Source organism: Heptranchias perlo, chromosome 15 (assembly GCF_035084215.1).
Source record: "Heptranchias perlo isolate sHepPer1 chromosome 15, sHepPer1.hap1, whole genome shotgun sequence".
NCBI lineage: Eukaryota > Metazoa > Chordata > Chondrichthyes > Hexanchiformes > Hexanchidae > Heptranchias > Heptranchias perlo.
The window spans coordinates 45,718,602-45,746,030 of record NC_090339.1 but is presented as its reverse complement, the minus strand read 5'-3'; the positions used below and the strand labels follow the sequence as shown (position 1 = coordinate 45,746,030).

General features: G+C 42.0%; 1 protein-coding gene and 1 long non-coding RNA gene across 3 annotated transcripts; one reads left to right on the top strand and one right to left on the bottom strand.

Moving 5' to 3' along the window:
* Positions 1-5,415: 5,415 nt before the first annotated feature.
* On the bottom strand, positions 5,416-6,713 carry LOC137333052 (uncharacterized). Its single transcript, XR_010965784.1, has 2 exons — positions 6,589-6,713; positions 5,416-5,837 (listed from the first exon to the last, which is right to left on the bottom strand). It is a non-coding gene; the product is annotated as an uncharacterized lncRNA (long non-coding RNA).
* LOC137333051 (serpin H1-like) lies at positions 6,712-27,236 on the top strand. Of its 2 annotated transcripts, XM_067997147.1 has the most exons (6): positions 6,718-6,795; positions 9,210-9,253; positions 13,507-14,120; positions 14,240-14,338; positions 15,965-16,197; positions 26,190-27,236. In XM_067997147.1, exons 3-6 carry the CDS (start codon positions 13,538-13,540, stop codon positions 26,487-26,489), a joined length of 1,215 nt encoding a protein of 404 aa, XP_067853248.1. In that variant the 5' UTR covers positions 6,718-6,795; positions 9,210-9,253; positions 13,507-13,537; the 3' UTR covers positions 26,490-27,236. The 2 variants fall into 2 exon arrangements, with proteins under 2 accessions (XP_067853247.1, XP_067853248.1); XM_067997146.1 differs by lacking the exon at positions 9,210-9,253 and having other exon boundaries at positions 6,712-6,795.
* Positions 27,237-27,429: the final 193 nt, after the last annotated feature.

The window sequence follows — 27,429 nt, the reverse complement described above, 5'->3', positions numbered from 1 at the left end:
AATGCCTCCTCATCTTGCTTCTGGTTCTTTTGCCATTTACAACAACAACTTGCATTTATATAACGCCTATAACATAGTAAAGTGTCTCAAGGCATTTCACAGGAGCATTATCAAACAAAATTTGACATTGGTTGGCTTTATAAATAGAGGCATAGAGTACAAAAGCAAGGAACACTCCAGCTGGCGTATTGTGCTCAATTTGAGCACCACACTTTAGGAAGGATGTCATAGCTTTAGGGTGCAGAGGAGATTTACTAGAATGGTACCAGGGACGAAAGACTTCAGTTACATGGAGAGATTGGAGAATCTGAGGTTGTTCTCCTTAGAGCAGAGAAGATTAAGGGGAGATTTGATGGAGGTGTTCAAAATCATGAGCAGTTTTGACAGAGTAAATAAGGAGAAAGTGTTTGCAGTGGCAGACAGGTTGGCAACCAGAGGACATAGATTTAAGGTAATTGGCAAAAGAACCAGAGTCGACATTAGGAAAGAAAAATTACACAGTGAGTTGTTATGGTCTGGAATGCACTGCCTGAAAGGTTGGTGGAAGCAGATTCAATAATAACGTTCAAAAGGGAATTGGATAAATATTTGAAGTGGAAAAATTTGCAGGGCAATGGAGAAAGATCAAGGGAGTGGGATAATTGGATACCTCTATCAAAGAGCCAGCACAGGCACAATGGGCTGAATAACCTCCTTCTGTGCTGTATCATTCTGTGATTCCGTGATAATGAGATATTACTATAGGTGACCAAAAGCATGGTCAAAGAGGTAGGTTTAAAGGAGCGTCTTAAAGGAGGAGAGAGAGGCAGAGAGGTTTAGGGAGGGAATTCCAGAGCTTAAGGCCTAGGCAGCTGAAGGCATGGCCGCCAATGTTGAGTGATCCAACGTCCGCAGTGTTTTGCTTTTGATTAAAATCAGGGCTATGCAAGAGGCCAGAATTGGAGGAGCGCTGAGCTTTCGGAGGATTGTAGGGCTGGAGATTACAGAGATAGGGAAGGGAGAGGCCATAGAGGGATTTGAAAACAAGGATGAGAAAATTAAAATCAAGGCATTGCTGGACCAGGACCCAATGTAGGTCAGCGAGCACAGGGGTGATGGGTGAACGGGACTTGGTGCGCATTAGGATACGGGCAGCTCAAGTTTATGGAGGGTGGAAGATGGGAGGCTGGCTGGGAGAGCATTGGAATAGTCAAGTCTAGAGGTAATAAAGGCATGGATGAGCTTTTTAGCAGTAGACAAGCTGAGACAGGGGCAGACATGGGCGATGTTATGGAGGTGGAAGTAGGTGGTCTTGGTGATGGAGCGGATATATGGTCGGAAGCTCATCTCAGGGTCAAATAGGGCCAAGGTTGCAAACAGTCTGGTTCAGCCTCAGACAGTGGCCAGGGATAGGGATGGAGTTGGTGGCTAGGGAACGGAGTTGTGGCGAGGAACGAAGACAATGGCTTTGGTCTTCCCAATATTTAGTTGGAGGAAATTTTTGCTCATCCAAGACTGGATGTCAAGGTTAGAGCAGTGAAGGTTTAGGGGAGATTTAATAGAGGTGTTCAAAATCATGAAGGGTTTTAATAGAGTAAATAAGGAGAAACTGTTTCCACTGGCAGAAGTGTCGGTGAGCAGAGGACACAGATTATTATACACAGGTAATTATCCCTCATCAGCGTTCTCAACCTGTCTGTAGCCTTTGACAAGGTTGACCACCCCATCCTCATCCAGTGCCTCTCCTCCGTTGTCCAGCTGAGTGGGATTGCATTCGTCTGGTTCCATTCTTATCTATCCAGTCGTAGCCAGAGAATCACCTGCAATGGTTTCTCTTTCCACTCTCACACCGTTACCTTTGGAGTCCCCCAAAGATCTATCCTTGCCCCCCCTCCTATTTTGCATCTATATGCTGCCCCTCAGCGATATCATCCGAAAACACATCAGGTTCCACATGTACACTGATGACATCCAGCTCCACATCACCGCCACCTCCCTCGACTCCTCCACTGTCTCTGATTTGTCACACTGCTTGTCAGACATCCAGTACTGGATGAGCAAAAATTTGCTCCAACTAAATATTGGGAAGGCCGAAGTCATTGTTTTCGGTCCTCGCCACAACGCCGTTCCTGAGCCACCAACTCCATCCCTCTCCCTGGCCACTGTCTGAGGCTGAACCAGACCATTTGCAACCTTGGCGTCCTATTTGACACTGAGATGAGCTTCCGACCACATATTTGCTCCATCACCAAGACGGCCAACTTCCACCTTCGTAATGTTGTGCATCACTGCCCCGCCTCAGGTCATCTGCTGCTGAAACCCTCATCCATGCCTTTGTTACCTCTAGACTTGACTATTCCAAAGCTGTCCTGGCCGACCTCCCATCTTCCACGCTCCATAAACTTGAACTCATCCAAAACTCTGCTGTCCATATCGTAGCTCACACCAAATCCTGTTCACCCATCACCCTTGAGCTCACTGACCTACATTGGCTCCCAATCCGGGAATACCTTGATTTTAAAATTCTCATCCTTGTTTTCAAATCCCTCCATGGCCTCACCCCTCCCTATCTCTGTAACCTCCTCCAGCCCTACAATCCTCCGAGATCTCTCCGCTCCTCCAATTTTTATCTCTTGCGCATCTCCGATTTGAATCGCTCCACCATTGGCAGCCGTGCTTTCAGCTGCCTAGGCCCTAAGCTCTGTAATTCCCTCCCTAAACCTCTCTGCCTCTCTACCTCTCTCTCCTTTAAGACGGTCCTTAAAACCTACCTCTTTGACCAAGCTTTTGGACACCTGTCCTAATATCTCTTTATTTGGCTTCATTTCAAATTTTGTTTGATAATCGCTCCTGCGATGTTTTACTACGTTAAAGGCGCTACATAAATGCAAGTTGTTGTTGCTGTTGGTGTATAGGGAGCTACATTGAGAGAGACACACACACATTCATAATTCAGTTACTGTAATTTATATTATCTATGAGAAGCCTCAAAGTTTAGTTCAGTGGAGATAGCTTAAGGGATTTTGACTGGGAGCATTTGGAACATATTTAGGAGCTATCAATTTACCTAACAAGTCACTTTGCTTATAGTATTGCACACGGATGTAGTGCATCAGATGCTCTATTTTGACCATAAGGACCCCTGGTTGTTGTGAGGTATGGTGGAACAAGATCCAGGTTAAAAGAATTTCTGTATTGTATATTTTCTATGAATTTGTAGCTAGGCAAAAGTGCTGGGATTTTTAATGGAAGCTTTAACTGCTGCTATGACTATTGAGAATTCTGTTGTCTTGCTGTGAGGGCCTGAGTGTAATGCAATTCACACCTGCCTTTCTGGAGTGGATGTTAATAATCAAAACCTTTATTTATGTCTTTGTCTATAAACAGTCCCTCATACAGTTAAAATTGATTTAATTCCTCAGGTAATTTTACAAGTTTGCCAATGTGAGAAAAAGACAGTTATTAATTACAATGGCTGCTCCAATAGGGATGTTGCGTATTGCGGCAGATTTTCTTTGTTCTGAAGGAGTGCTTGAAATCAGGTATCAAAAGAATTGTCTTCAACATTTCCATAGCCAGAGACCTTCCAGGTGAAGATGAATAAAGTGTCGATCCTCGGCCCACTCCTCTTCTTCGTTTACATGCCGCCCCTTGGTGACATCATCTGAAGACATAAGGTCAAGTTCCATTTGTGTACTGACGACATCCAGCACTACTTCTCTCGACCTCTCCACCACCTCTTTGTTGTCAGACCGTCCAACATTCAATCCTGGTTGAGCCACAATTTCCTCCTATTAAACATCGGGAAGACCGAAGCCATCCTCTTTGGCCCTTGTCACAAACTCCGTACCCTCGCTACTGATTCCATCCCATTCCCCAGCCATTGTCTCAGGTTGAATCAGATTGTTCGCAAATTTCGCATATTTGAAGCTGAGCTTCCGATCCCATATCCTCTCCTTCACAAAGACCACCTACTCCGAAATATCACTCATCACCACCCCTACCGTGGCTCATTTTCTGCCGAAACCTTCATCCATGTTTTTGTCACCTCCAGACTCGACTATTTCAATGTTGTCCTGGCTGGCCTTCTATCCTGCATCCTCCATAAACTTCAGCTCATCCAAAACTCTGCTGCTCATATCCTAACATGCACTAAGTCCGGCTCAGCCAACATCTCTCTTCTTGCTGACCTACATTGACTCCCGGTCCACCAATGCCTCAAATTAAAAATTCTCATCCTTGTGTTCAAATCTCTCCATGGCCTTGTCCCTCCCTATCTTTGTAACCTGCTCCAGTCCTACAACCCACCGACAACTCTGCATTTGACAACTCTGTACAGGATACATATCTCTGATACATCCAAAATCCCTTTGCCCCATCATTGGCAGTCGTGCCTTCAGCTGTCTCGGCCCTAAGCTCTGGAATTCCCTCCCCAAACTTCTCCACCTCCCTATCCACCTTAAATACTCTCCTTAAACTCCACCTCTCTGAACAAGCTTTTAGTCACCCTTCCTAATTCTTCTTTGGGCCTTTGTTGAATCTTGTCTGATTAGGCTTCTGTGAAGTGCCTTGGGATGTTTTCTACATTAGAGAAGCTATATAAATGCAAATTGTTGTTGTTGTTGGCCACTGCTTCAGCTCATCGGGCTGAGCACATGTCTAAATCAGTGAAGTGAAGTAGAACTCCATGGAGGCTGAGATGTGATTTTATTTGTTCTCAGATTGTGGGCAGTGCTGGTAAGACTGATTTTTATTGCCCATTCCTAGCTGCCCTGAATGGAGATGGTGGGCCTTCTTGAACTGCTGCAGTCCTTGTGGTGGTGGTGCTCCCATGATGGTGAGGAATTCCAGGATATTACCCCAGGATGTTGAAGGAGCAGCGATATATGTCCAAGTCAGGATGGTGCAGACTTTTTTATTCATCTGATAAAATTGCTGACTTCTTGCTGAGATACAGTTTCTTAGCGGCATCAGTGACCATATATTACATCACCCAAGTATCCATTCTTCGTGTGTCAGTCTAGACAATGAGTGTAAACGGCTGAGGGGCATTATAGCTACATTAGATCTTCTCCACATCCATGCACTTTCCAACAGGAGGTACTGGACAGCAGTTAGGAATAGGAATCGTGGCTGATTTCTTGCTCTCTAATCCAGAGACACTGAGACTAATCTCTACTGCTATTCTAGCTCAGATCGTGTAATACAGCAAAAACCAGGGAATATCCTAAATCCGGGAAACATCCTAGTCTGGGAAGTGCCTTTACTAACTGAGCCAGCAGGGCGCTTTTGTATTGCCGATTTCTCAGTTCCTGTCTAGGGAGAACGACCTTCGTGTGACACACTGCTTTTATTTTTCAGTTGTATGCAATTGCACTGGATTCTACCGTGTAATGCGGACACCTCATTCCTTAACAAAATGTAAATACAAGGATCTGCTTCCAAAATCTATTTTTATTGAAAGTGAACCCCTTAACCAGACAGCACATTCATAGACCCACATTGTTTTGATGTCCAGAAGACCGGAAGCCCTGGATGTTGTCTTTTTGATGATAAATGATTTGAAATGCCACATATTTTTCTTTGTTCTGGTGTCCACAATGGATACTTCCATAAGACTTCCATTGAAATAGAAAATCGCATTTGATGCTTCAAAATGTAATTTAGAATTGCTGCATTTACATTACTTGACGAGAGCGGGTGTACAGGAAAAGGACATACATACGTTGGAACGTAATGGGTCAAGCAAAAATAACTAAGTACAGATGCAAAAACCTACAATGGATCTTTCCTAACCCTGTCGACGTGGCAGTTGCTGGAGTGAAGAGTAGGGGGAGGTGTTTCTATGCCCTGTTTTACTGGAAACACAAATAGATGTAAAAGCATTATTTAAAATATTTTTTCAAATAACCCACCGAAACAAAAGTTCACGATCAAATTAAGTCATCATTATTTGCATTCCTGCGCCAAGTTGTTTGTATCTCCTCACTATTTTAAGAATATATATACTTTTAACCGATCAGTATATATACTTTTAATCGACGGTTGCTTTCTTTTGTAATATTGTTCCGAATGTTGATTTGCTTTCTTAAACGCGATGTTGAAGAGTAATGAAGAAAAGTTTAAAAGTTATAAACATACGACAAAAATGTCGCTAAAGTTGCTTTAAAACATCACTTCCATCAGTATAATATATCAATTCATCGATACAGGATGTGATGTGGATTACCAACTTTAGAAATAAAACACTGCATTTGACCACTTTTGATAAAACAGAAAATGTAAGGGTAATTTATTCTATTATTTTTGTAGTAGAAAAAACCCCGCAAACACCAGATATTAAATCACTTTTTACTTTTTGCTGCTGGAACTTCTACTTTGCAATGATTCTCCCTTTCCCCAGTTATCAGTTTAGAATATGTAGATTTTCAGAAGATTTTCAGTTCTATCACACCTTTTATGTAAATACACACTAATACTTGAAAGAATCTGTACCTAATAGAAAACTTCTGTTTAATGTTGAATGAAATTTATTTAGTTCCCCAATTAAGATGATATTCTTATTTAAAACCCCCCTTTAAGCTAGCCCCTCAGCGATACATACTGTACCTCTTCTCGTGTAGGCAGTGCTGTCGGCTCGGGTTTCACAGATATTTAAGTTACGTTTAGCGAATTCCTTCTCGAACTTTCCTAGGGCTAGTTAGAAAACGGGAGGTGGCGTTTGGACTGGTTGCATAGATTCGCTGGAGCTGTTCTGAGAGTGAAGCTGACGAGCCCTGATTCAGAGTCTGACCTAAGACGAGGTTGCGAGAAAAGGTAAAAATTCCTCACCAACCAGGGTCAGAGCTACCTGGCTTCAACTCTTAGGAAACCTTACTAATCACTTCTGTAGATGAGGAAGGAATCTCCGAAAGCTTGTGAATTTAAAATAAAATTGCTGGACTATAACTTGGTGTTGTAAAATTGTTTACAATTACAAATATAAGCATTGGGGGGAAAAGTGTTTGTAAAAACGTTACTGGAGAATTGTGTTGCTCTCAATTCTCAGATGATCTGGAGCAGCCAAACAGTTCAGTTCTAAAGTTCTATTATCCACCTGAAATGGTACCAGTTGCACTAACATATTTGAGATGGTTAATATATAGGAATTGTAAACAATTTTACAACACCAAGTTATAGTCCAGCAATTTTATTTTAAATTCACAAGCTTTCGGAGATTTCCTCCTTCCTCAGGCAAACGTTTGCCTGAGGAAGGAGGAAATCTCTGAAAGCTTGTGAATTTAAAATAAAATTGCTGGACTATAACTTGGTGTTGTAAAATTGTTTACAATTGTCAACCCCAGTCCATCACCGGCATCTCCACATCATAATATATGGGAGTGAGAGAGAACTGCTAAGGCAGACAGACTGAAATAGGCTAACTTCAACAGAAAGTCGCGCATCGAAGAAAATGAGATGGAGATTTCCACGCATAAAGTCTAACTGCGGGAAGAGAAGAAATTGTTCCCAAGAGAGATACTCGCTGCCAAGCAGAAACAAGGGCGGGGGACGCAAGACGAGATTATCAGATACTACGCTCGAAATCAGGGAGAGGCCCTCAGACTGCCAGAGTAGACAGATTGTCTGATTAATCCAAGAAAGACTAGAGAACAAGATTTCTTTTGTTTGCCATTTGTAGTGAAATCATAAACGGTTTATAAAGCGAATGCATATAAGGTTGAAGAAGGCAGACAAAAAAAATCTAATTTTCTGCAGTCAGTTTTTAGATGAATGGAGAGCCCGATTTTTGCTAGGAATGAGCTTCCACAGAGTGAATAGTGTATCCCCAATATTCTAGGTTGGGAGTCTTGATTTTACAGGGTAAACTTCCTTAGCTGGGTTTTACATTCAACATCAGCAGTTGGAAGAGCCTCATAGTAGGAGGTGCCTACATGGATGATTTTTTGCCATGCTTTCCTATCTTGAGCAAGTTGTCTATTTTTCAGAATCACTTTTAAGCAATCTTTATATCTCTTGCTGTCCACCATGATATCGCTTCCCAGTTGTCAATGCCCCATAATCTTCTTTGGGATTAATTCAGCAGACATTCACACCACATGATCTGACCAGCAGAGCTGTGCTTTCTTTCATATCAGTTTTTTAAAGAATTTTGTTGTCAGGGATCTTGCCTTGCCATCTGATCTTCATTAATCGTCTCAGGCAGCTTAGGTGTAAATGGTTCAGATTCTTAATGTGGTGTGCATATGTTGTCCAAGTTTCACAGGTATAAAACAGGGTCATCAGAACGACAGCCCTGTATGCTTTGAGCTTGGTCTACAGGCTAGTGCCACCCTTGTCCCAGAGGTGCTCATGGAGTTTGTGAAAAGCTAAGCTGGTTTTGGCGATCCTGCAGGATGCTTGCTGTATGATGTGGAGCAGTGTTGTCCAATACATTATCCATATCCAGGCTAGTCGGAAATCCAGAAGCTAATTGCATTCCAGATTAGTAAATTAAAAATGATTAATAAACACTATCATTGGGCATGTGATCTCAATATTTATATTCACTTGGCATATGCATGTGTACTTTAATCTTTTTGTGCATTTGTTGGTAAAATGGTAAGATAAAAAGCAGAGTGTGTGAATATTTTATGATCGCTGTGAGTGCTTTGCTTCCTTGGTCACTGAATTAAAAAAAAAATCATTCTTGGTGGTATGATGGTAGATGTTCATTAAAGTAAATATACACAGGTGAAGTACATTTACCTGTATTGTGTGAGTGTATGTAAGGCGTTTTCTACTAAAATTAGAGCATTTGGCTAAAATGGTGTTGCCTTAGCCACACATGTGAGTAGTCAGCAATTTCTGTTGGACAACACTGATGTAGAACTACTTTGTTTAATGCCTCTGAAAATATTTTGTAAAAGATTTGGACAAGTAATTGTAAGAATGTGATTTAGGCAGGTCGAATAATCAGTAAGGCATGCAACTATTTTAATTATGGAAAAGAGGTGTAACTATGCTTCCTAATAATTTAGCCTTATGAATTGTCTGGTTAGATGTGTTGAGAATTAATGCGTTCAGCAGAATTTAACCAGAATCTAATTTGCTTAAAATGCATATGTAGAAAAAGAAAATTAGGAGTGTTTGACTCCATGCTTCTCCCCCTCCTTGCATTATAACGTATTGTTATGATAGAGAATAACCAAATGAACTGTATACCCTTCATTTGTATTTGTTATATCTTTCAGAATGGACTTGGCAAAGATGTACATCCCTTTGAAAATATTTCGAGGTACAAAAAACTAAAATAAAGGGCTGCAAACTTTAGGTTACCATATGTAATGGTTTGACCTGTTTGTATTTTAAACAGCATCAGTATCATCAACCATCAGTTTTTTAAGTTGATGGTGTTTTAACCCATGTGTCACTTTGCTAGTTTCACAAGAAAAGGCATGTTTTTCATTGGATTGGAGCTTGTCAATATCAACCAATTAGATCAGCTGGAAGACTTTATTTTCTCCCACTGTTTATTGAACATGAACTGGAGGTATAAAAGTTTTTAAGTGTCAGCTGAGGCTCAATGTTAACACCCTTGCCTCTGAGTTAGAAAGTTGTGGGTTCAAGTCCCACTCTTGAGCACAAGATCCAGGCTGACATTCCAGTGTAGCACTGAAGGTGTGTTGTCTTTCAGATGAGATGTTAAACTGAGGCCACATCTGCCCTCTTGTGGATCTGTATGTCACTATTTTGAAGAAGTGTAGGGGCGTTCTCTCTGGTGTCCTTGCCAATATTTATCCCTCAACCAACACCTAAAACAGATTATCTGGTCATTATCACATTGCTGTTTGTGGGACCTTGCTGTGTGCAAATTGGCTGCCATGTTTCCTACATTATAATGGTGGCTATACTTCAAAAGTACTTCATTGGCTCTGAAGCACTTTGGGGTGTCCTGAGGTTGAGAAAGGCACTATATAAATGCAAGTTTTTTTTAAGAGGAGCTGTTGGTTGCTCAGAGTCACAGTTACAGGTGTGTTTATTTAGTTTGGTCTGCAAAAAGTTATATATAATAAACAAGGTGCAAAGATATAGCTTTTACATTCTTTTAATTTTACTCAAAGGAAATTTCTAGATCATGCTGGTTATTGTCTTTTACAAAGGTTTATTTTCTTCAAGACTAGTGACAGATGCTTTTTTGAAATTAGATGGACATTTCCTGGTGTGAAAACATTATTGGAACAATTCTGTCATTGCATTTGAGGAATTGCCAGGATTTGAAAATTTGAATAGAGAATGGGGTTAGACAGATGAATTTTACTTAATTTAAAAATTTACACTGAAATTCCCATATTTTGAATTTTACTACAGCATACTACTGTGATGTGCATTGGCCTGTTATTGGGTGAGATATAGTTTTCAGTTATTTGGTAACTTCAAAAGCTGTTTTCAATTTGTTTGCATGCCCATGGAAGTCTTTTTGTCAACTGTGCAGTAATCAGGAAAACACCTTGCACTGTATATATTAAGGCTGTCAACATCCATGCAAAATGTGAGGATTTAATATTAATGATCAATAAGTATACAATAGATTGCAAACCCCAAAATAGAAGGAAGCAGTCAGTCAGATCCACATGAGAGCACAATATTCAGGTAACCTCTGCCTGATCCTATAAACCATGTTTTTGTGCACTTTTTTTTTGATGATTGCTATGTGTAATGATTTTTATCTCCTACACAAAAAAATAAACTTTTCCGACAGTGAAAGAGCAATAAAAGCTAGAAATTACAGTTGGCAATAATACTGAATGAATGCTTGATGCATTCCTCTGTCTGCTAGTTTAATATTCATTTTAAATGTGAACATGTTAAGTGCCCGTTTGCTATTGTCACTAACAGAAACCTTTAGCCTCGTATACATGTCTTAAAATTTTATAAACAGAAACCATTTGAAATACACAGCAGATTGACCAGCATCTAAAAGAGGAAAAGACAGGCAGATCACTGAAATTACAGCATAGAAGGAGGCCAGTTGGCCCTTCATGCCAGTGCAATTGTTAGATCTTCAACTGAAACGACCTGCTCTAATGCCATTTCCTTGCCTTTTTTCATACTCTTTTATATTTTTCCTTTTCGTACACTTATCTAACTCCTTTTTAATGATAATATTTTAGTATCTCTGTCTCATCAGCCACCATTCTAATGACCCTCTTGAGTGAAAAAACTTCTAACCTCTCCCTTCATTATTCTAATGATAGTTTATGCTCCCTTGTTACTGAGTCACCAGCCAGTGGAAACAATCTTTCACTGTTCACCCTCTTAAAACCTTCTGGTCAAAAACCACCATTTGTTAATGTATTGGTGTGATTCTTCATTAAGACTCAGTTTTAAGGTTTTCATCTCTTTTGCAATTATTTAACAATAAAGTTATTTATTTAAAGTAGTTAAATCAGCAATCTCTCAATTTAGGTAATCCCCCACTACCTCTCGACTGCTATGGGGTCCAGATGTGATAGTGAGCCATTCTATGCGGTGAATGTAGAATATGCTGCTGGCTAGGATTATTGTAGGTTTCAGTTCACAAATTAACATGATGCATCTGCACTTAGATTCCCATTAAAAGAAAGTGAACCCTATAAAGTTATTTGGAACTCTGTATAACTGTTTTATTTTCATATTTAAAATATATATTACCTATTCAGCATTTATTTTTGGTCTGAAAGGCAGAATTATTGTTCACTCACAATTGCCAGATATTGCACCAAATAAAGTGTAAAAAAAAAAATCAAAATTTGATGGGGATCATGTCTACAACCCTCCCACACAAAAAAAAAATCACATACTGTTTTTAAATTGACCACTGTGGAAACATGCTTTTGCGCATTTTAGGTTTTCTTTCGTGCAATGAATAAGCAATGTTGAGTGTACCTGTAGCTCAAGTTATGACAGATTCATGTCCTGCTGGGTTGTCTAAACCCCTGTCTTCATGTCATAAGGCCTATATTCAGGACTGTTTTTTGAGCTTTTGGCTTTTTAAGCTGTTGATCAGCTTTTTCTAATTTTCTAGGTTGGCATGTATCCAGTATTATGTGCTAGCTTTCTGGAGAGTGCCAGTAATGCAGCAGAGCGCGGGTTACAAAATATAGGCAAAAGTATAATACAGGGAGAGTGAGACACAATTCTAGTGTTTGCTTAATTGTACATAATCTTGTAGTGGAATCTGGGTGGGTGAGCAGTTAAAATCCCCCAAGTTATTTACTCTCCCCAAAGCCAACGGGAACTGACCGATCGCGATTTTAATCTGCTCAACTGAGCAGGTGGCAAGGACACATGTCTGTAGTCAGCGGAGTCCTTTTTTACATATACATGTCGGGTGCCACTGATGTCATTGAGCCCCGATTGCAATTTTTAATAGGCGGCCTGAGTGGGAAGTGACAGTGAGCTTCCTGCCAGGCCAACCCAGGGGGGAAACAGGTCAGGGCCAGAAGAGGCCCAAAAAGGCAAGTTTTAATTTTTTTAAAACTTTCTTTGTGGGGCTAGGGGGAGCAGGCTCCTCCAGGCCCCTCAAGGAAAGCTTAGGCCTTCCCAGCCGCGATCTTGCGACCCTCCTCCCACCCAATCACAGGACGCAGCCAATCCCGCAACCTAGTCGCTGTTGGAGTGCAACCTCCAGGCTGCATATTTTTCTGCCACGTCTTGTCTGGAACAGGTGGGAAGTTGGCCAGCAGGATATAAATGAGACCCAGCCATCAAAATTGTCTGGGTCTCATTCATCGAAATTACAGCACGGATACAGACCATCAGCCCAACTGGTCTATGCTGGCATTTAAGCTTCACACGAGCCTCGTCCCTCCCTACTTCATCTAACTCTATCATGATATGCTTCTATTCCTTTCTCCCTCATGTGCTTATCTAGCTTCCCCTTAAATGCATATAAGCTATTTGCCTCAACTGCTCCTTGTGGTAGCGCGTTCCACATTCTTACCACACTTCGGGTAAAGAAGTTTCTCCTGAATTCCCTATTGTATTTATTAGTGACTATTTTATATTTATGACCTCTAGTTTTGGACTCCCCCACAAGTGGAAACATTTTCTCTACATCTCCCCTATCAAACCACATCATTATCTCAAAAACCTCTATTGGGTCACCCATCAGCCTTCCCTTATCTAGAGAAAAGAGTCCCAGCCTGTTCAGCCTTTTCTGATAACGATATCCTCTCAACTCTGGTATCACCCTTGTGAATCTTTTTTGCATCCTCTCCAATGCCTGTATATCCTTTCTATAATATAGAGACCAGAACTGTGCACAATACTCCAAGTGTGCACTTGGTGACCTGATAGAAGTCATTCTGCTGCAGGCGGGTGGAAAATTATCTCAGCAGCGTGATTTCATGCCGGAAACCCACTGGCAGTCAAAATCCAGACCTTTGTATGTCAGGAAGCATTATTTTTTTCCAAATTGTGAATACCCCAATAAATTATGATGGGATGTATGCATCTTTAAACTGTTTTCTTTGAAATAACTACTTTCCGTTCTTTTTCTGCAAACAGTGTTACTGGCTTGTATTTACTGGAGGAAACCATGGAGATTAAACTAGTAGTCCTAAGCCTGCTACATGCCGTAGTAACAGCAGATCCTATGATGCTGAAGGAACATAGTCCCATCCTGGCAGACAGCACAGTAAACCTGGCTGTCAATCTCTACAAGACCATGATCAAAGACCAGCAATTGTCAGCTGAGAACCTCCTCTTCTCACCCGTGGTGGTGGCTTCCTCCTTGGGAGTGATGTCTCTGGGTGCCAAAGATAAAACAGCCAAACAGGTGAAGTCCCTCCTTAACATCAACCTGCATGACGACGCTTTTCATCCTACTTTCTCAGAACTGTTTAATGAGGTCAGCAATGAAACTGCCCGCAACACTACTTGGAAGATTGGCAGCCGCCTCTATGGGCCTAGTTCAGTCAAATTCAGGGATGACTTTGTTCAGAAAAGCAAGACGTTCTACAAACATGATCATTCCAAGATTAACTTCGGAGACAAGAGGAGTTCAATGCAATCCATCAATGAATGGGCCTCTCAGGCAACAGGGGGAAAACTGGGAGAAATCACAAAGGATGTGCCTAGTACTGATGGTGCTTTGTTTGTCAATGCCATGTATTTCAAGCGTGAGTATAGTAATCATTGATAAAGGAATTGGTTTTAAATAGTGGCGGTCCTCAAATGTAGATATTCAGTGTGCATGTACTTGGCTACAAACTTAATTGCTGTTAATTTGCTTTCACAGCTCACTGGGATGAAGGTTTCCATCATACCATGGTTGATAAAAGAGGTTTCATGATGACGAGAACCCATACTGTTTCTGTGCCTATGATGCACCGTACAGGTAAGTGTTAGAAATTTATAACACGTTTTTGAGCCATATAAACTGGGAAAGTCCTAGGTTTGATCCCTGCTTAGTTAGCAGCCTGAGTGACATTAGGGGTGTTACATTTGGCTTCAGTGCTCTGGGTTAGGGAAGGATAAAATTTTCCAGAGTTCCTGCCTCTGATTACTAAAGAGTGACCCCTACTGGAAGTGTGTTTGTATGGACACCAAGTGAGGAAAGGATTATGTTATGATGTTCTCCACAATTGGATAGCCTGCGGACAGTGACTGTCAAAGCTCACGTACGAATGATGGCCACTTGGGCAAGATATCAAAGGACACTAGACAGCCTTGAAACCAGGCTGCAGTGAAGGAGCCACTGCTGTCAGTAAAGGAGGGGAGAAGACTGGGCAAATGAAAAAGAGAAATGTATGTATTTTGGAGACAAAGAGGTAAATTTTAACGGGGAGCTGGGAAGAAGGCGGGGATGGGGGTGGGGAGGATTCCTGACGGGAAACCTGGAAGTATGGGTTTCCCGGACGTCCTTTTGACGTAAGGATGTCTTTCATTTTTTTTTCTGTAAGTTTCCCGCCCGACAGGCCAACCAAATTGACAGGCTGGCTATCAGTTGGACGGGAGAGCAGCCAGGGAGCGGATACCAGCAGGTAAGTCTTAGATTGGGGGGTGGGGTGGGGTCATTCATTGGGGGGAGAGGGGGTCTGGATCGGGATCGGGGGTCATGGGGGGGTTGGTCATAGGATGGGTCAGGGGTCATTGGGGGTCGGTCATCTGTGGGGTTGGTCGTCAGGGGGAGTCATTGGGGTTGGTGGTCATTGGGGGGTCATCAGGGGCTCAGTCATTGGGGGAGATGGATATTGGGGGGGGCTGGATATTGTGGGGGGTCGGAGATTGTCGGGGGTCGGAGATTGTCGGGGGTCGGAGATCGTGAGGAGGTCGGAGATCGTGGAGGGGTCAGAGATCGTTGTGGGGGAGTCGGAGATCATTTTGGGAGTTGGAGATCTTGGGGGGGGGGTCAGACATGGGGAGGGGGTCAGCTGATCGCATGTGTGGGGCAGGTAAGCTTGCTGGGCCTGGAGGAAACACTCCTGCTCCTCCTGGCCCACAAGCAGTGCAATAAAGGCATTTACCTGTTGATCCGGACCTTTTCGCCTTTTTTTAAAAGTGAAGCAGAAGGCCCGGGAATCCTGGCCCCCAGGAATTAAAAATAAAAAACCTGTCAAAATGGAGGCCCGCAGCCTCCTTAAAAGATTTCACTGACTGACCCGCCTCCTAAAAGCGGATTGGTCACCCGCCCCTCGACCCGCCTCCATTGAAACTGCAAGTGGGTGGATTGGAGGTGGGTTGGGGTTGGGTTTTACATTTTTATGATTTTTACCTTCCCAACCCGCCCGTTCGTGGGGTTAAAATTCCACAAAGTTTTCTCCACCAAGATTCTGTAAAATGCAATGAAAATAAAGTATTAATACAAAATGTGTTAACTAATTAAATTGATGAACATTAAAACTTTGTGCCTTTGTTGGAATTGTAGATCTTACAATAGTCTTCTACGGGGTCTCCAACAATTCAGGAACCTGCATTAAAGTGCTTGCCATTTCTGATGTGTGACTACAAATTAATTTTTCAGGATTGTATAACTACTATGAAGATAAGACTAATAACGTTCAGATTGTTGAGATGCCCCTGGCACACAAGTATTCCAGCATGATTTTCATAATGACACCTTATGTTGAACCTCTGGGGAGACTGGAGAAGTTATTGACCAAGGAACAGCTCAACACTTGGTTCAGCAAGCTGCAGAGACATGCAATTGGTATCTCTCTTCCCAAAGTCAACATTGAAGTCAGCCATGAGCTGCAGGTAAGAACTGTAACTTAACAGCTTTTGAGTAACTAAGGAACTAAATTATAGATAAATGTTTTTAATAAGTATTTGAATTCACAGATAACTTATAATAAAAATTAGCTTCTGTTTAACTTCATGTAACAGGTGAACATACTACACTGAGGAGGAATTTTTAGTTTCTAGACTTAGTTTGTAAACTGGTTTAGCCACCCATCACTGTTTCTGCCTAGAAAATAAATCAAGCAATATCAGGCCACATTCTTCTCTGCCAAAATTGTTCTCTATTCTAGGATCATCCTGGAGAGCAAAGATAACTTCAAGCTTATTTTCTCCACAACCACCACCCTCTTTAAACCCCTCTCCTCTGCACCCTCCATCCTTACCTCCAATAACAAGTCCGAGGAGCTCATTTGTCACTAGGATTGAGGTTATCCATCCAGCTACCCCTGCCACATCCCCCCTTCCCCTTGACCACGAGGCCAAACCTCCCCCAAGGTTCTCCCCGCCCTAGCCCTGAACCCAAGTATTTTCCTGAATTCTCTCCTATCTCCCCATGTGCCCTTCCCAAGCTCATATTGTTCATGAGATGCTTGCATGACCCCATTCCCACTAAACTGCTGACCACCCAACTTCTCTTCCTGGACGTCATGCTAGTTGACATTGTAAATAGTTCCCTCTCCTCAGGTACTGTCCCCTCTCTTTCTCAAAACCGCTATCATCACCTCTCACCTCAAAACAAACCATCAACCCTTCTGCCTTGGAAAATACAGCCCCTTTCCTCTCCAAAGTTCTTGAACATGTTGTTGCCCTACCAAAATCCTGTCCTTCTTTCCCGTGAACCCATGTTTGAATCTCTCCAATCAGATTTCTGACCATTCTACAGCACTGAAACGACTCTTATCAAAGTCACAAATGACACCCTCTGTGACTGAGACCACGGTGTGCTACCCCTCCTCGTTCTCCTTGACCTCTCTACAGCCTTTGACATGGTCAACCACACCATCCTCCACCAATGCCACTCCTCCATTGTCCAGCTCACTGGGACTGCCTTTGTTTGGTTCCACTCTTGCCTGTTCAATCGTAGCCTGAGCACCTCCATTTCTTACCGCCCCCACATTGTCACCACTTGAGTCCCCTAAGGATCTTTTCTTGGCCCCCTCATCTTCCTCATATATATGCTGCCCCGTGGTAATATCATTTGAAGACATGGGGTCAGTTTCCATATGTACACTGACCTCTCAACCCGTCTATTGCCTATGTGTTGTCAGACTGCTTGTACAACATCCAGCCCTGGATGAGTCGCAATTTCTTGCAGTTAAACATTTGAAGGACCGAAGCCATCGTCTTCGGCCCTTGACAAAAACTTCATACCCTTACCACCGATTCCAACATCCCCCTCTCCCTAAACCTTTCCACCTCTCCACCTGTCAGTAGAGATAATGGGCAGGTACTCACGGTGTGACTAGCAGTGTCCCACAAGGATCTGTGTTGGGGCCTCAACTATTCATTATGTATTTATTTATGACTTAGATGACGGGATAGAGTGCCACATATCCAAGTTTGCCAATGGCACAAAGATAGGCAGCATTGTAAGCAGTGTAGATGGAAGCATAAGATTACAGAGATATTAATAGATTAAGTGAATGGGCAAAACTGTGGCAAATGGATTTCAATGTAGGCAAGTGTGAAGTCATCCACTTTGGACCTAAAAAGGATAGATCAGAGTACTTTCTAAATGGTGAAAAGCTCGAAACGTGGAGGTCCAGAGAGACTTAGGGGTCCATGCACATAGATCATTAAAATATCATGGACAAGTACAGAAAATAATCAAGAAGGCTAATGGAATGCTGGCCTTTACATCTAGAGGAGTAGAATACAAGGGGGTAGAAGTTATGCTTCAGCTATACAAAGCCCTGGTTAGACCACACCTGGAGTACAATATTCCGTTCTGGGCACTGCATCTTAGGAAGGATATATTGGCCTTGGAGCAAGTGCAGCGTAGATTTACTAGAATGATATCTGGACTCCAAGAGTTAAGTTACGAGGAGAGATCACACAAACTAGGGTTGTATTCCCTGGAATTTAGAAGATTAAGGGATGATTTGATTGAAGTTTTTAAGATATTAAGGGGAACTGATAGGGTAGATAGAGAGAAACTATTTACACTGTTGGGGAGTCTAGGACTAGGGGACTTAGCCTAAAAATTAGAGCCAGGACTATCAGGAGTGAAGTTAGGAAACACTTCTACGCAAAGGGTGGTAGAAGTTTGGAACTCTTCCACAAACGGCAGTTGATGTTAGCTCAATTGTTAACTTTAAATCTGAGATTGATAGATTTTTGTCAACCAAAGGTATTAAGGGATATGGAACTAAGGTGGGTATATGGAGTTAGGTCACAGATCAGCCATAATCTCATTGAATGACAGAACAGGCTCAAGGGTCTAAATGGCCTACTCCTGTTCCTATGTTCCCTCTCCTCTTTTAAGACCCTCTTTAAAACCTACCTCTTTGACCAAGCTTTTAATCACCCCTCCTAATATCGCCTTCTTTGGCTCAGCGTCCATTTATGTCTGATTATATTTCTGTGAAGCGCCTAAAAGCTTGGTCAGAGATGTCTGTTTTAAGGAGCATCATAAAGGAGAAGAGGCAGAAAAGTTTGGGGAAGGAATTACAGTGCATAGGGCCTAGACGGATGAAGGCATGGCCGCCAGTTGTGGAGCAGAGGGAGCGCTCCAACCTGTCCTGACAGTCAGTGGCTATGCTACCTAGATTATATCCAACTATACTTGCTTTAACCAGAACCAAAAACTATCTGGTTGTCACACAGGGGTACCGTCCCCTTGTGACACAAAGTTTATCTGCTTATATATCTTCTTTCCACACAATGCCTTAGCACTGACATTGCAGCTTCAACAAAGCTACCACTTCACGCTGGTAACAGTAACGGTTTATCTGGTGCAATAACATACTGGTCAGCTTAATGAAATCTCACTGGTCTACAGTAATTATCCAGAATAGCAAAATATTAGCATGGCAAGACAGGAAGAATTTATGTTATATGGTAGAACAAGGTTGTTGACATATACATTCATTTATGTTCATATTGCTCTGGCTAGCCACAGGACCTGTGCTACAGATGTTAGTGCTGCGAATTGGAAAACATTCCTACTTCGGGCAGCGAGCATTGGCATCGAGCATTCCCTGGTCAGATATAGCATGGCTCAGTGAATAGTATAGCTCTCCTAGTGTGCCCCAACTATGTACCTGAGCCCTAACCTTAAAAGAGACCCCGAACAGCACCAGTGTTCCATTTCCCACAACAACCAATTGAGCTGTTTAGAAGAGAGATACTTAATTGGGAAATAAGGATATTAAGCGATATGGAGAAATGGGAGGAAATTGGGATTAATAAGGTCTGGCTGCCATGGTTAACACATAAGGTTGGTTTGAGGGGCCCAATGGCCTACCCTTTTTCCTATGTTCCAGTTATCTTGTGACCTCTTTTAGATTGCCGCTTAGTGCCAAATTTGTGGTGTGGGCCCATGGTCATAAGAAGCTACATTGTCACTGTCCAAATGCAAGGCAGTCTAAGGTGAGATTGGAGTGCATGTGTAGTAAATAAGGTTGGTGAGCTGTAGGCTCAAGTCGCCACATGGGACTGTGATATAGTGGCAATAACAGAGACCTGGCTCAAAGAAGGGGAGGGTTGGGTACTTAATATTCTTGGCTACCAGGTATTCAGGAAAGATAGGGAAGGAAAGAAGATGGAGGGTGGGGTGGTGGCAGTATTGATCAAAGAAACTATTATAGCACTGGAAAGAGATGCTGTAGTTGAGGGGTCAAAGACAGAATCTATTTGGTTAGAATTAAGGAACAATAGCAGAGCTATTACACTACTGGGTGTGTACTATAGGCCACCAAATAGTGGGAAGGAGATAGAGGAGTACATTTGCAAGCAAATTACAGAAAGATGCAAGAACTATATAGTAGTGATAATGGGGGACTTCAATTATCCCAATTATAGACTGGGACAGTAATAGTGTAAAGGGCAAAGAGGGGGAGGAATTCCTGAAATGTGTTCAAGAGAACTTTCTGAAACAGTGTGTTTCCAGCCCAACCAGGAAGGTAACAGTGCTGGCAGATGGAGCATGTTTCAGTGGGGGAGCATTTGGGGAACAGTCATCATAATATCATTAGGTTTAGAATAATTATAGAAATGGACAAGGAACAATCAAATGTGAAAATGCTTAACTGGAGGAGGGTAAATTTCAGGTGGATTGGAATCAAAAATTGATAGGCAAAACAGTAATTGAACAATGGAGGAGTTGGTTCGGGTACAGAGTAGACACATCCCTATGAGGGGGAAAGGAAGGGCATCCAAAGCTAGAGCTCCCTGGATGACTAAAGATATAGAGATTAAAATGAAAGAGAAAAAGGAGGCTTATGATGAATGTAAGGTTCATAATACAGTAGAGAACCAGGTTGAATACAGAAAGTACAAAGGAGATCTAAAAAAGGGAATAAGAAGGGCAAAGAGAGAGTATGAGAATAGATTAGCGGCTAACATAAAAGGGAACCCAAAAATCTTTTATAAACACATATATATAGTAAAAGGGTAGTCAAAGGAAGGGTGGGACCAATTATGGACAAAAAAGGAAATCTTCTTATGGAGGCAGAGGGCATGGCTGAGGTACTAAATGAATACTTCGCATCCGTCTTTGGATATTGGATAGGATAAAAATAGATAAAGAGGAGGTACTTAAAAGATTGGCAGTACTCAAGGTAGAAAAGTCATCCGGTCCAGATGGGATGCATCCTAGGTTACTGAGGGAAGTAAGGGTGGAAATTGCAGATGCTCCGGCCACAATCTTCCAATCCTCCTTAGATATGGTGATGGTGCCGGAGGACTGGAGGATTGCAAATGTTACACCACTGTTTAAAAAAGGGGAAAGGGATAAACCCGGCAATTACAGGCCAGTCAGCCTAACGTCGGTGGTGGGGAAACTTTTAGAGATAATAATCTGGAACAAAATAAATTGGCATTTGGAAAAATATGGGCTAATAAATGAAAGTCAGCATGGATTTGTTAAAGGAAAATCATGTTTGACTAACTTGATTGAGTTCTTTGAAGAAGTAACAGAGAGGGTTGATGAGGGTAGTGCGGTTGTTGTTGTGTACATGGACTTTCAAAAGGCATTTGATAAAGTACCACATAATAGACTTGTTAGCAAAAATAAAGCCCATGGGATTAAATGGACAGTGGCAGCGTGGTTACAAAATTAGCTTGGGGACAGAAAGCAGAGAGTAGTGGTGAACGGTTGATTCTCAGCCTGGAGGGAAGTATACAGGGGTCAGTATTAGGACCACTGCTCTTTTTGATATATATTAATGACCTGGACTTGGGTATGGAGGGTATAATCTCAAAGTTTGCAGATGACCCAAAACTCGGAAATGTAGTAAACAATGTGGAAGATAGTAACAGACTTCAGGAAGACATAAACAGACTGGTGAACAATGTTCCCTCTAATTTTTTTCGGCCACGTGCAGAATGAATTTGGGTTTGTGCACCCATATAAAGGCTTTGTGTGCCATCGTAAAAAAAAAATCACAACGTAGAATGAAACATCTTTTTAAAAAACATTATTCAGGGTATATAACAAACAGAACAAATGTACAAAATAATGGATAATTGTAACAATTTAATGTTATATTGGCTGATAAATTTATAAAATGTAGGTGATGCTGGCAAGGCTGTATTTATTGCCCATCAATAGTTGAACTGAGAGCATTGAGAGTCAACCGCATTGTGTGAGACTGGAGTCATGTGTAGGCCAGACCAGATAGTGATAACAGGCTCTCTTCCCTGAAGGTCATGAGCAAACCAATTGGTTTTTACAACAATCCGGCAGCTTCCGCAGTCTTTTTGTGATGCCAGGCCACAAATGATCAGATTTATTGAATTCAGATTTATAACTGGCCCTGGTGGGATTGTGAACTCTCAAGCTCTGGGTTGTTCGTCCAGCAACCAAACCACTGCAGTACTATCCAGACTCTCTCTTGACATTTTGAAGTTTGGACACCTTGATGTCTCAGTGTTTGCTATGACACCACCCGCCCCTGCCCTTGACAGCCCCCACCCCAAAAAGTTATGCCAGCCTGCCCCGTACCAGTGCTTGCTGCAGTCTCTATACCACAGCCACATTCAACAGTACCATCCTGCCAATGCAGATATTAACATAAACAAATTCACAAGGTAGACTTCAACCCTGTGCAGTCATTCTGTACAGTGTAGGAAAGATTTTGAATGCTTATAAGCAGTTGTCTAAAAGCTTAGTACCCCTGAGATTCAACTAATAGCAAGGACAATTTGATCATTTTTGTTGGCACAGGGAATGACAGAATGGAGCAAAGTTGGCAACTGCTCACCTGAATAATCATAATCACTGTCATCTGGTGTCCTACAAGGTGAAATTGGTCTTCAGCAGTGGTGCAAAACGGGCCATCACTGGAAAAGAGAATCGGGCAGGGTGTAAAACAGCATGCAGATCCGCTAATGCTTTTGCGTTAGAAGCAAAAACCAATTTCATGGTCCTAGATATTAGTCATCATAGTAAAAGCCACTTGAACAGAAGAGAGCAAAATGATCTGGTGTCATCTAGAATTGCAATAGTATTTTTTCAAAATGATGTTTATAATTGTAAAACTACTTGGAAGAAGTTGATATATTCTAGTTAAAGCTGAGTTGCGAATCTCAAATGTTTAACTGTGGAGCAGGTTATTCTAATTGGGCCTACCCAAAAAGGCCTCAGTGCACGGCTGTTTCTTCATATATTTGACCCACTGACTCTGCTACGGTCAATGTTGCCTCATCTCTTAAAGGAAATTGATGAGGTAATTGTCTAGCAGCTGGGCCAGAAATCATTGAATCTGTCACCATATTAGATTCTGAACATCAGTGGAAATTGCAGTTCGATTGCTCCAGATTCTCTTGGGAAAGATGCTGCATCTGGAACTGATAAACTGGATTCTTTTACCCCTCAGTCTGGTTCAGCAAACACTGAGTCGAATACACCTTTGAAGTTCAACACAATTTTATTACACCACAGCGGGACTTAGTCTACAGTATCGATTTTGACTCCTGACAGAGTCTTGTCGATCCTGATAGAGAAAGACAAAATTACATACAGAAGTTCACACATTTATACAGTATCAGCAGGGGTTGGAACCTGATTAACAAGGGTCAACACCAATCATAAGCTGGGCATGGGTTGGCCATGTGGGGTTACATGATTGCAGGCCAATCACAGGTAGTACACTTGGCTGATCACGCCGCAGTTACAACAGCAGAGGGGATGCCTCCTATCTCCTAGCTTGGAATGTTCCTCCTGTTCCTTATCTCTTAGCTTGGAATGTCTTTCGGCCTTGCTCAGCTTAGTGCCGCCATTCATTAACCCGCTCCATAGAGACACCCACACCAGACCCGATAAACTTATCAAGTCTCCTCCACTGATGAGACAATGCAGGCCTTACAGTAAAGAGCTGAGCATGCAAACAGATGGCCGAAAAGAGGCCCACTGTCCTAACTACCAGCTAACAGGCTACTAATTAACCCTCGCCTAACCGCATTGCTACTTCTGCTACTTTGCCACGTAGGCATTTTACTATTTTACTGGAAACTGACCACGTAGGCATTTTCATTAGAGGGGCACCACGTAGGCATTCTCAGAACTGCCAGCCTTCTAGCGATGCTAATTCCTGGAGTAAAGCTGCAATGATACACACCTTATTCTTTTGAAGCTTTATTCACTCCCATTCCTCAAGTGCAGCTCGTCGCTTCTCTATTTTCAGTCTTTGTTCCTTTAACCTCTTCCTCCGATCTTCCGCCGGTTTCGCACTACATTCGACATTGCAGTACAACGCTCCCGTCAACCTAACTTTAACTCCTGCCTTTGCCGCAAAGTGATTGGTAGCTAACGTCACTTCAGCAGCGTCTCCAACAGAGAGCACTGGTTTGGTGCGCAGACGGAATGATTTCGTGCGCGGCACATAACAAACTGCTGCGCAGCTGCGCACGTCTGCAGCTTAGAGGGAACAGTGCTGATGAAATGGGCAAACACATTGCAGATGAAATTTAATGCAGCGAGGGGTGAAGTGATACGTTTTGGTAGGAAGAATGGGGAGAGGCAATATAAACTAAATGGTAGAATTTTAAAGGGGGTGCAGGAACAGAGAGACCTGGGATAATATGTACACAAATCTTTGAAGGTGGCAGCACAAGTTGAGAAGGCTGTTAAAAAAGCATTTGGGATCCTGGGCTTTAACAGAGGCATGGAGTACAAAAGCATGGAAGTTATGCTAAATCTTTATAAAACATTGATTTCACCTCAAGTATTGTGTTCATTTCTGGGCACACTTTAAGAAGGATGTCAAGGCCTTAGAGAGGGTGCAGAAGAGATTTACTAGAATGTTTCTTTTTATTCATTCATGGGATGTGGGCGTCACTGGCAAGGCCAGCATTTATTGCCCATCCCTAATTGCCCTTGAGAAGGTAGTGATGAGCCGCCTTCTTGAATTGCTGCAGTCTGTGTGATAAAGTTACTCCCACAGTGCTGTTAGGTAGGGAGTTCCAGGATTTTGACCCAGTGACGATGAAGGAACGGCGATATATTTCCAAGTCAGGATGGTGTGTGACTTGGAGGGGAACATGCAGGTGGTGTTGTTCCCATGCGCCTGCTGCCCTTGTCCTTCTAAGTGGTAGAGATCGCGGGTTTGGGAGGTGCTGTCGAAGAAGCCTTGGCGAGTTGCTGCAGTGCATCTTGTAGATGGCACACACTGCAGCCACGGTGCGCTGGTGGTGGAGGGAGTGAATGTTTAAGGCAGTGGATGGGGTGCCAGTCAAGCAGGCTGCTTTGTCCTGGATGGTATTGAGCTTCTTGAGTGTTGTTGGAGCTGCACTCATCCAGGCAAGTGGAGAGTATTCCATCACACTCCTGACTTGTGCCTTGTTGATGGTGGAAAGGCTTTGGGGAGTCAGGAGTTGAGTCACTTACCGCAGAATACCCAGCCTCTGATCTGCTCTTGTAGCCACAGTATTTAGGGATGAGGGACTTCAGTTATGTGGAGAGACTGGAGAAGCTGTGGTTGTTCTCATTAGGACAGTGAAGGTTAAGGGGAGATTTGATAGAAGTGTTCGAAATCATGAACGGTTTTGACAGAGGGGTCAGTAACTAGAGGACACAGATTTAAGGTGATCGGCAAAAGAGTCCGAGGCGATATGAGGGAACATTTTTTTACGCAGCGAGTTGTAATGATCTGGAATGCCTGAGAAGGTGGTGGAAGCTGATTCAATAGTAACTTTCAAAAAGGAATTGGATAAATACTCGAAGGGAAAAAATTTACAGGGCTATGGGGAAAGAGCAGGGGAATGGGACTAATTGGATAACTCTTTCAAAGAGCAAGCACAGGCACAAAGGGCCAAACGGCCTCCTCCTGTGCTATAACTATGAAGTCTGAAGTGGAAATATGCTAATCTAATCTGCCACCAAGTCCTCAATATTGATATTTTTGTTCTCAACGCCACTGCCATAAAGAAATATGTGTATTTGTTATAATACTGAACTAGCAACCCAGCTGTAGTGAGTTCAAATCCCACTGTGGCAAATTGTGAAATCGAATTCAATAAATTGGGGTGATTTATGGTCTACTATCTGAAAAATAAACATGAACGCTTTTGGATTGTGAAAACCCAGCTGGTTTACTAATGCCCTTCAGGAAAGGGAACCTGTCCCCAACACGTGACTCCAGTCCACACTCCATAGTTGGCTCAATGTCTGTAGTGGAATAAGGTGAAGGGCTAAAGAAAGCAGTGTTGAGAATAAGACATCATTCAGTAAATGTTTTTCACCTTGCTTTCTAATGACAGACTTTTGGAATATATTTGTAACATAACTTGATTTTGCTTTTGTTGTGGTAGTTTTCATTCTTTGAAAATCTTTTATCGCCTCTTAGAAACATCTGCAGGAGCTGGGTCTGACTGAAGCTGTAGATAAGAACAAAGCTGATTTCTCAGGTATCACGGGCAAGAAGGACCTACACTTGTCCAACATGCTCCATGCTGCTGCTATTGAATGGAACATTGAAGGAAACCCTTATGACATGAACTTGCATTCTCATGAGGAACTGAAATCGGCCAAGCTCTTCTATGTAAACCACCCCTATATCTTTCTGGTCCGAGATAACAAAACTAACTCTATACTCCTCATTGGAAAGTTAGTCAAACCAAAAGTCAACAACCATGATGAGTTATAAACTTTATAAAATTGTACAAAGTGCAGTAATATTCTGTATGTACATTACTGACCTCACATTCCAATTACTTGTGTACTGGTGGTGGGGTAAGAATTATTCTTGTGTAATTGTAGTTCCATAGAGTTAAACTTCTGTGGAAGAGAAAAAAAGTTGCTTGTGTTGAATTCCAATCAGTAATTAGGTGGGAGGCTAATGAAATGTCCAATGGAATGCATTTTGGTTCACTAAAAATAGGGCTGACTATTTAAAACCAGGACTACTAAATACATATCTAGTGGCACTAGAGTTTAAGGAATTTAGAGATTTCTAACTATATACCTCTGGTATATAGTTAGAAACCTCTTACATCACTGGATCAATCACTGCATACAATTCTATTCCCTATTTCTATTATCATCTAAGTTTTAACTCCCTTGTAGACATGTATCCCTAAATACTACATTTAATGAAATCAAGAGAACAAGAATTTATAATCTGAATGGTTCATATCTTCACTTCATGTAAATGAACCAATAAATATATTTTTTAATACTGATCGACAACAACGGATACTACCTATTTGTGCAAGAGTGTGTTTAGAAAGTGAGGTTGTTAATATCACCACAGGGAACACATATCTTCCTTCTGTGCAACATAGGTTGTTTGTAAGTGAGTATAATTTTTATGCAGTGTTTTCATCTATTTTTGTATTCTTTTTGGTGAGCTGGATCATTTGAATAACTGTCTCATTTCTACTGTTCTTAATAAAAGGTACAACAAATTATTGTTAGTCTCCAGTTTCTTTTCGAGCCAGGTTATAGAAATCAAATGCATACTGTAAATACCTGGGTGTAAGGTAAGACGATCTTAACTTCCCAGGCAAAATCTTAAAAAAACAAAAATCTGTAACCTACGTATAAAATATCCCTTCAGCCACTGCATCACCCAGATAGGGCAGAGT

Excerpts from the sequence above, each read along its gene's own strand:
- LOC137333051 (XM_067997146.1), top strand. The coding sequence starts at position 13,538 with ATGGAGATTAAACTAGTAGTCCTAAGCCTGCTACATGCCGTAGTAACA. Across the intron at positions 14,339-15,964 it reads GCCTATGATGCACCGTACAG|GATTGTATAACTACTATGAA; the intron begins GTAAGTGTTAGA and ends TTAATTTTTCAG. Across the intron at positions 16,198-26,189 it reads AAGTCAGCCATGAGCTGCAG|AAACATCTGCAGGAGCTGGG; the intron begins GTAAGAACTGTA and ends ATCGCCTCTTAG.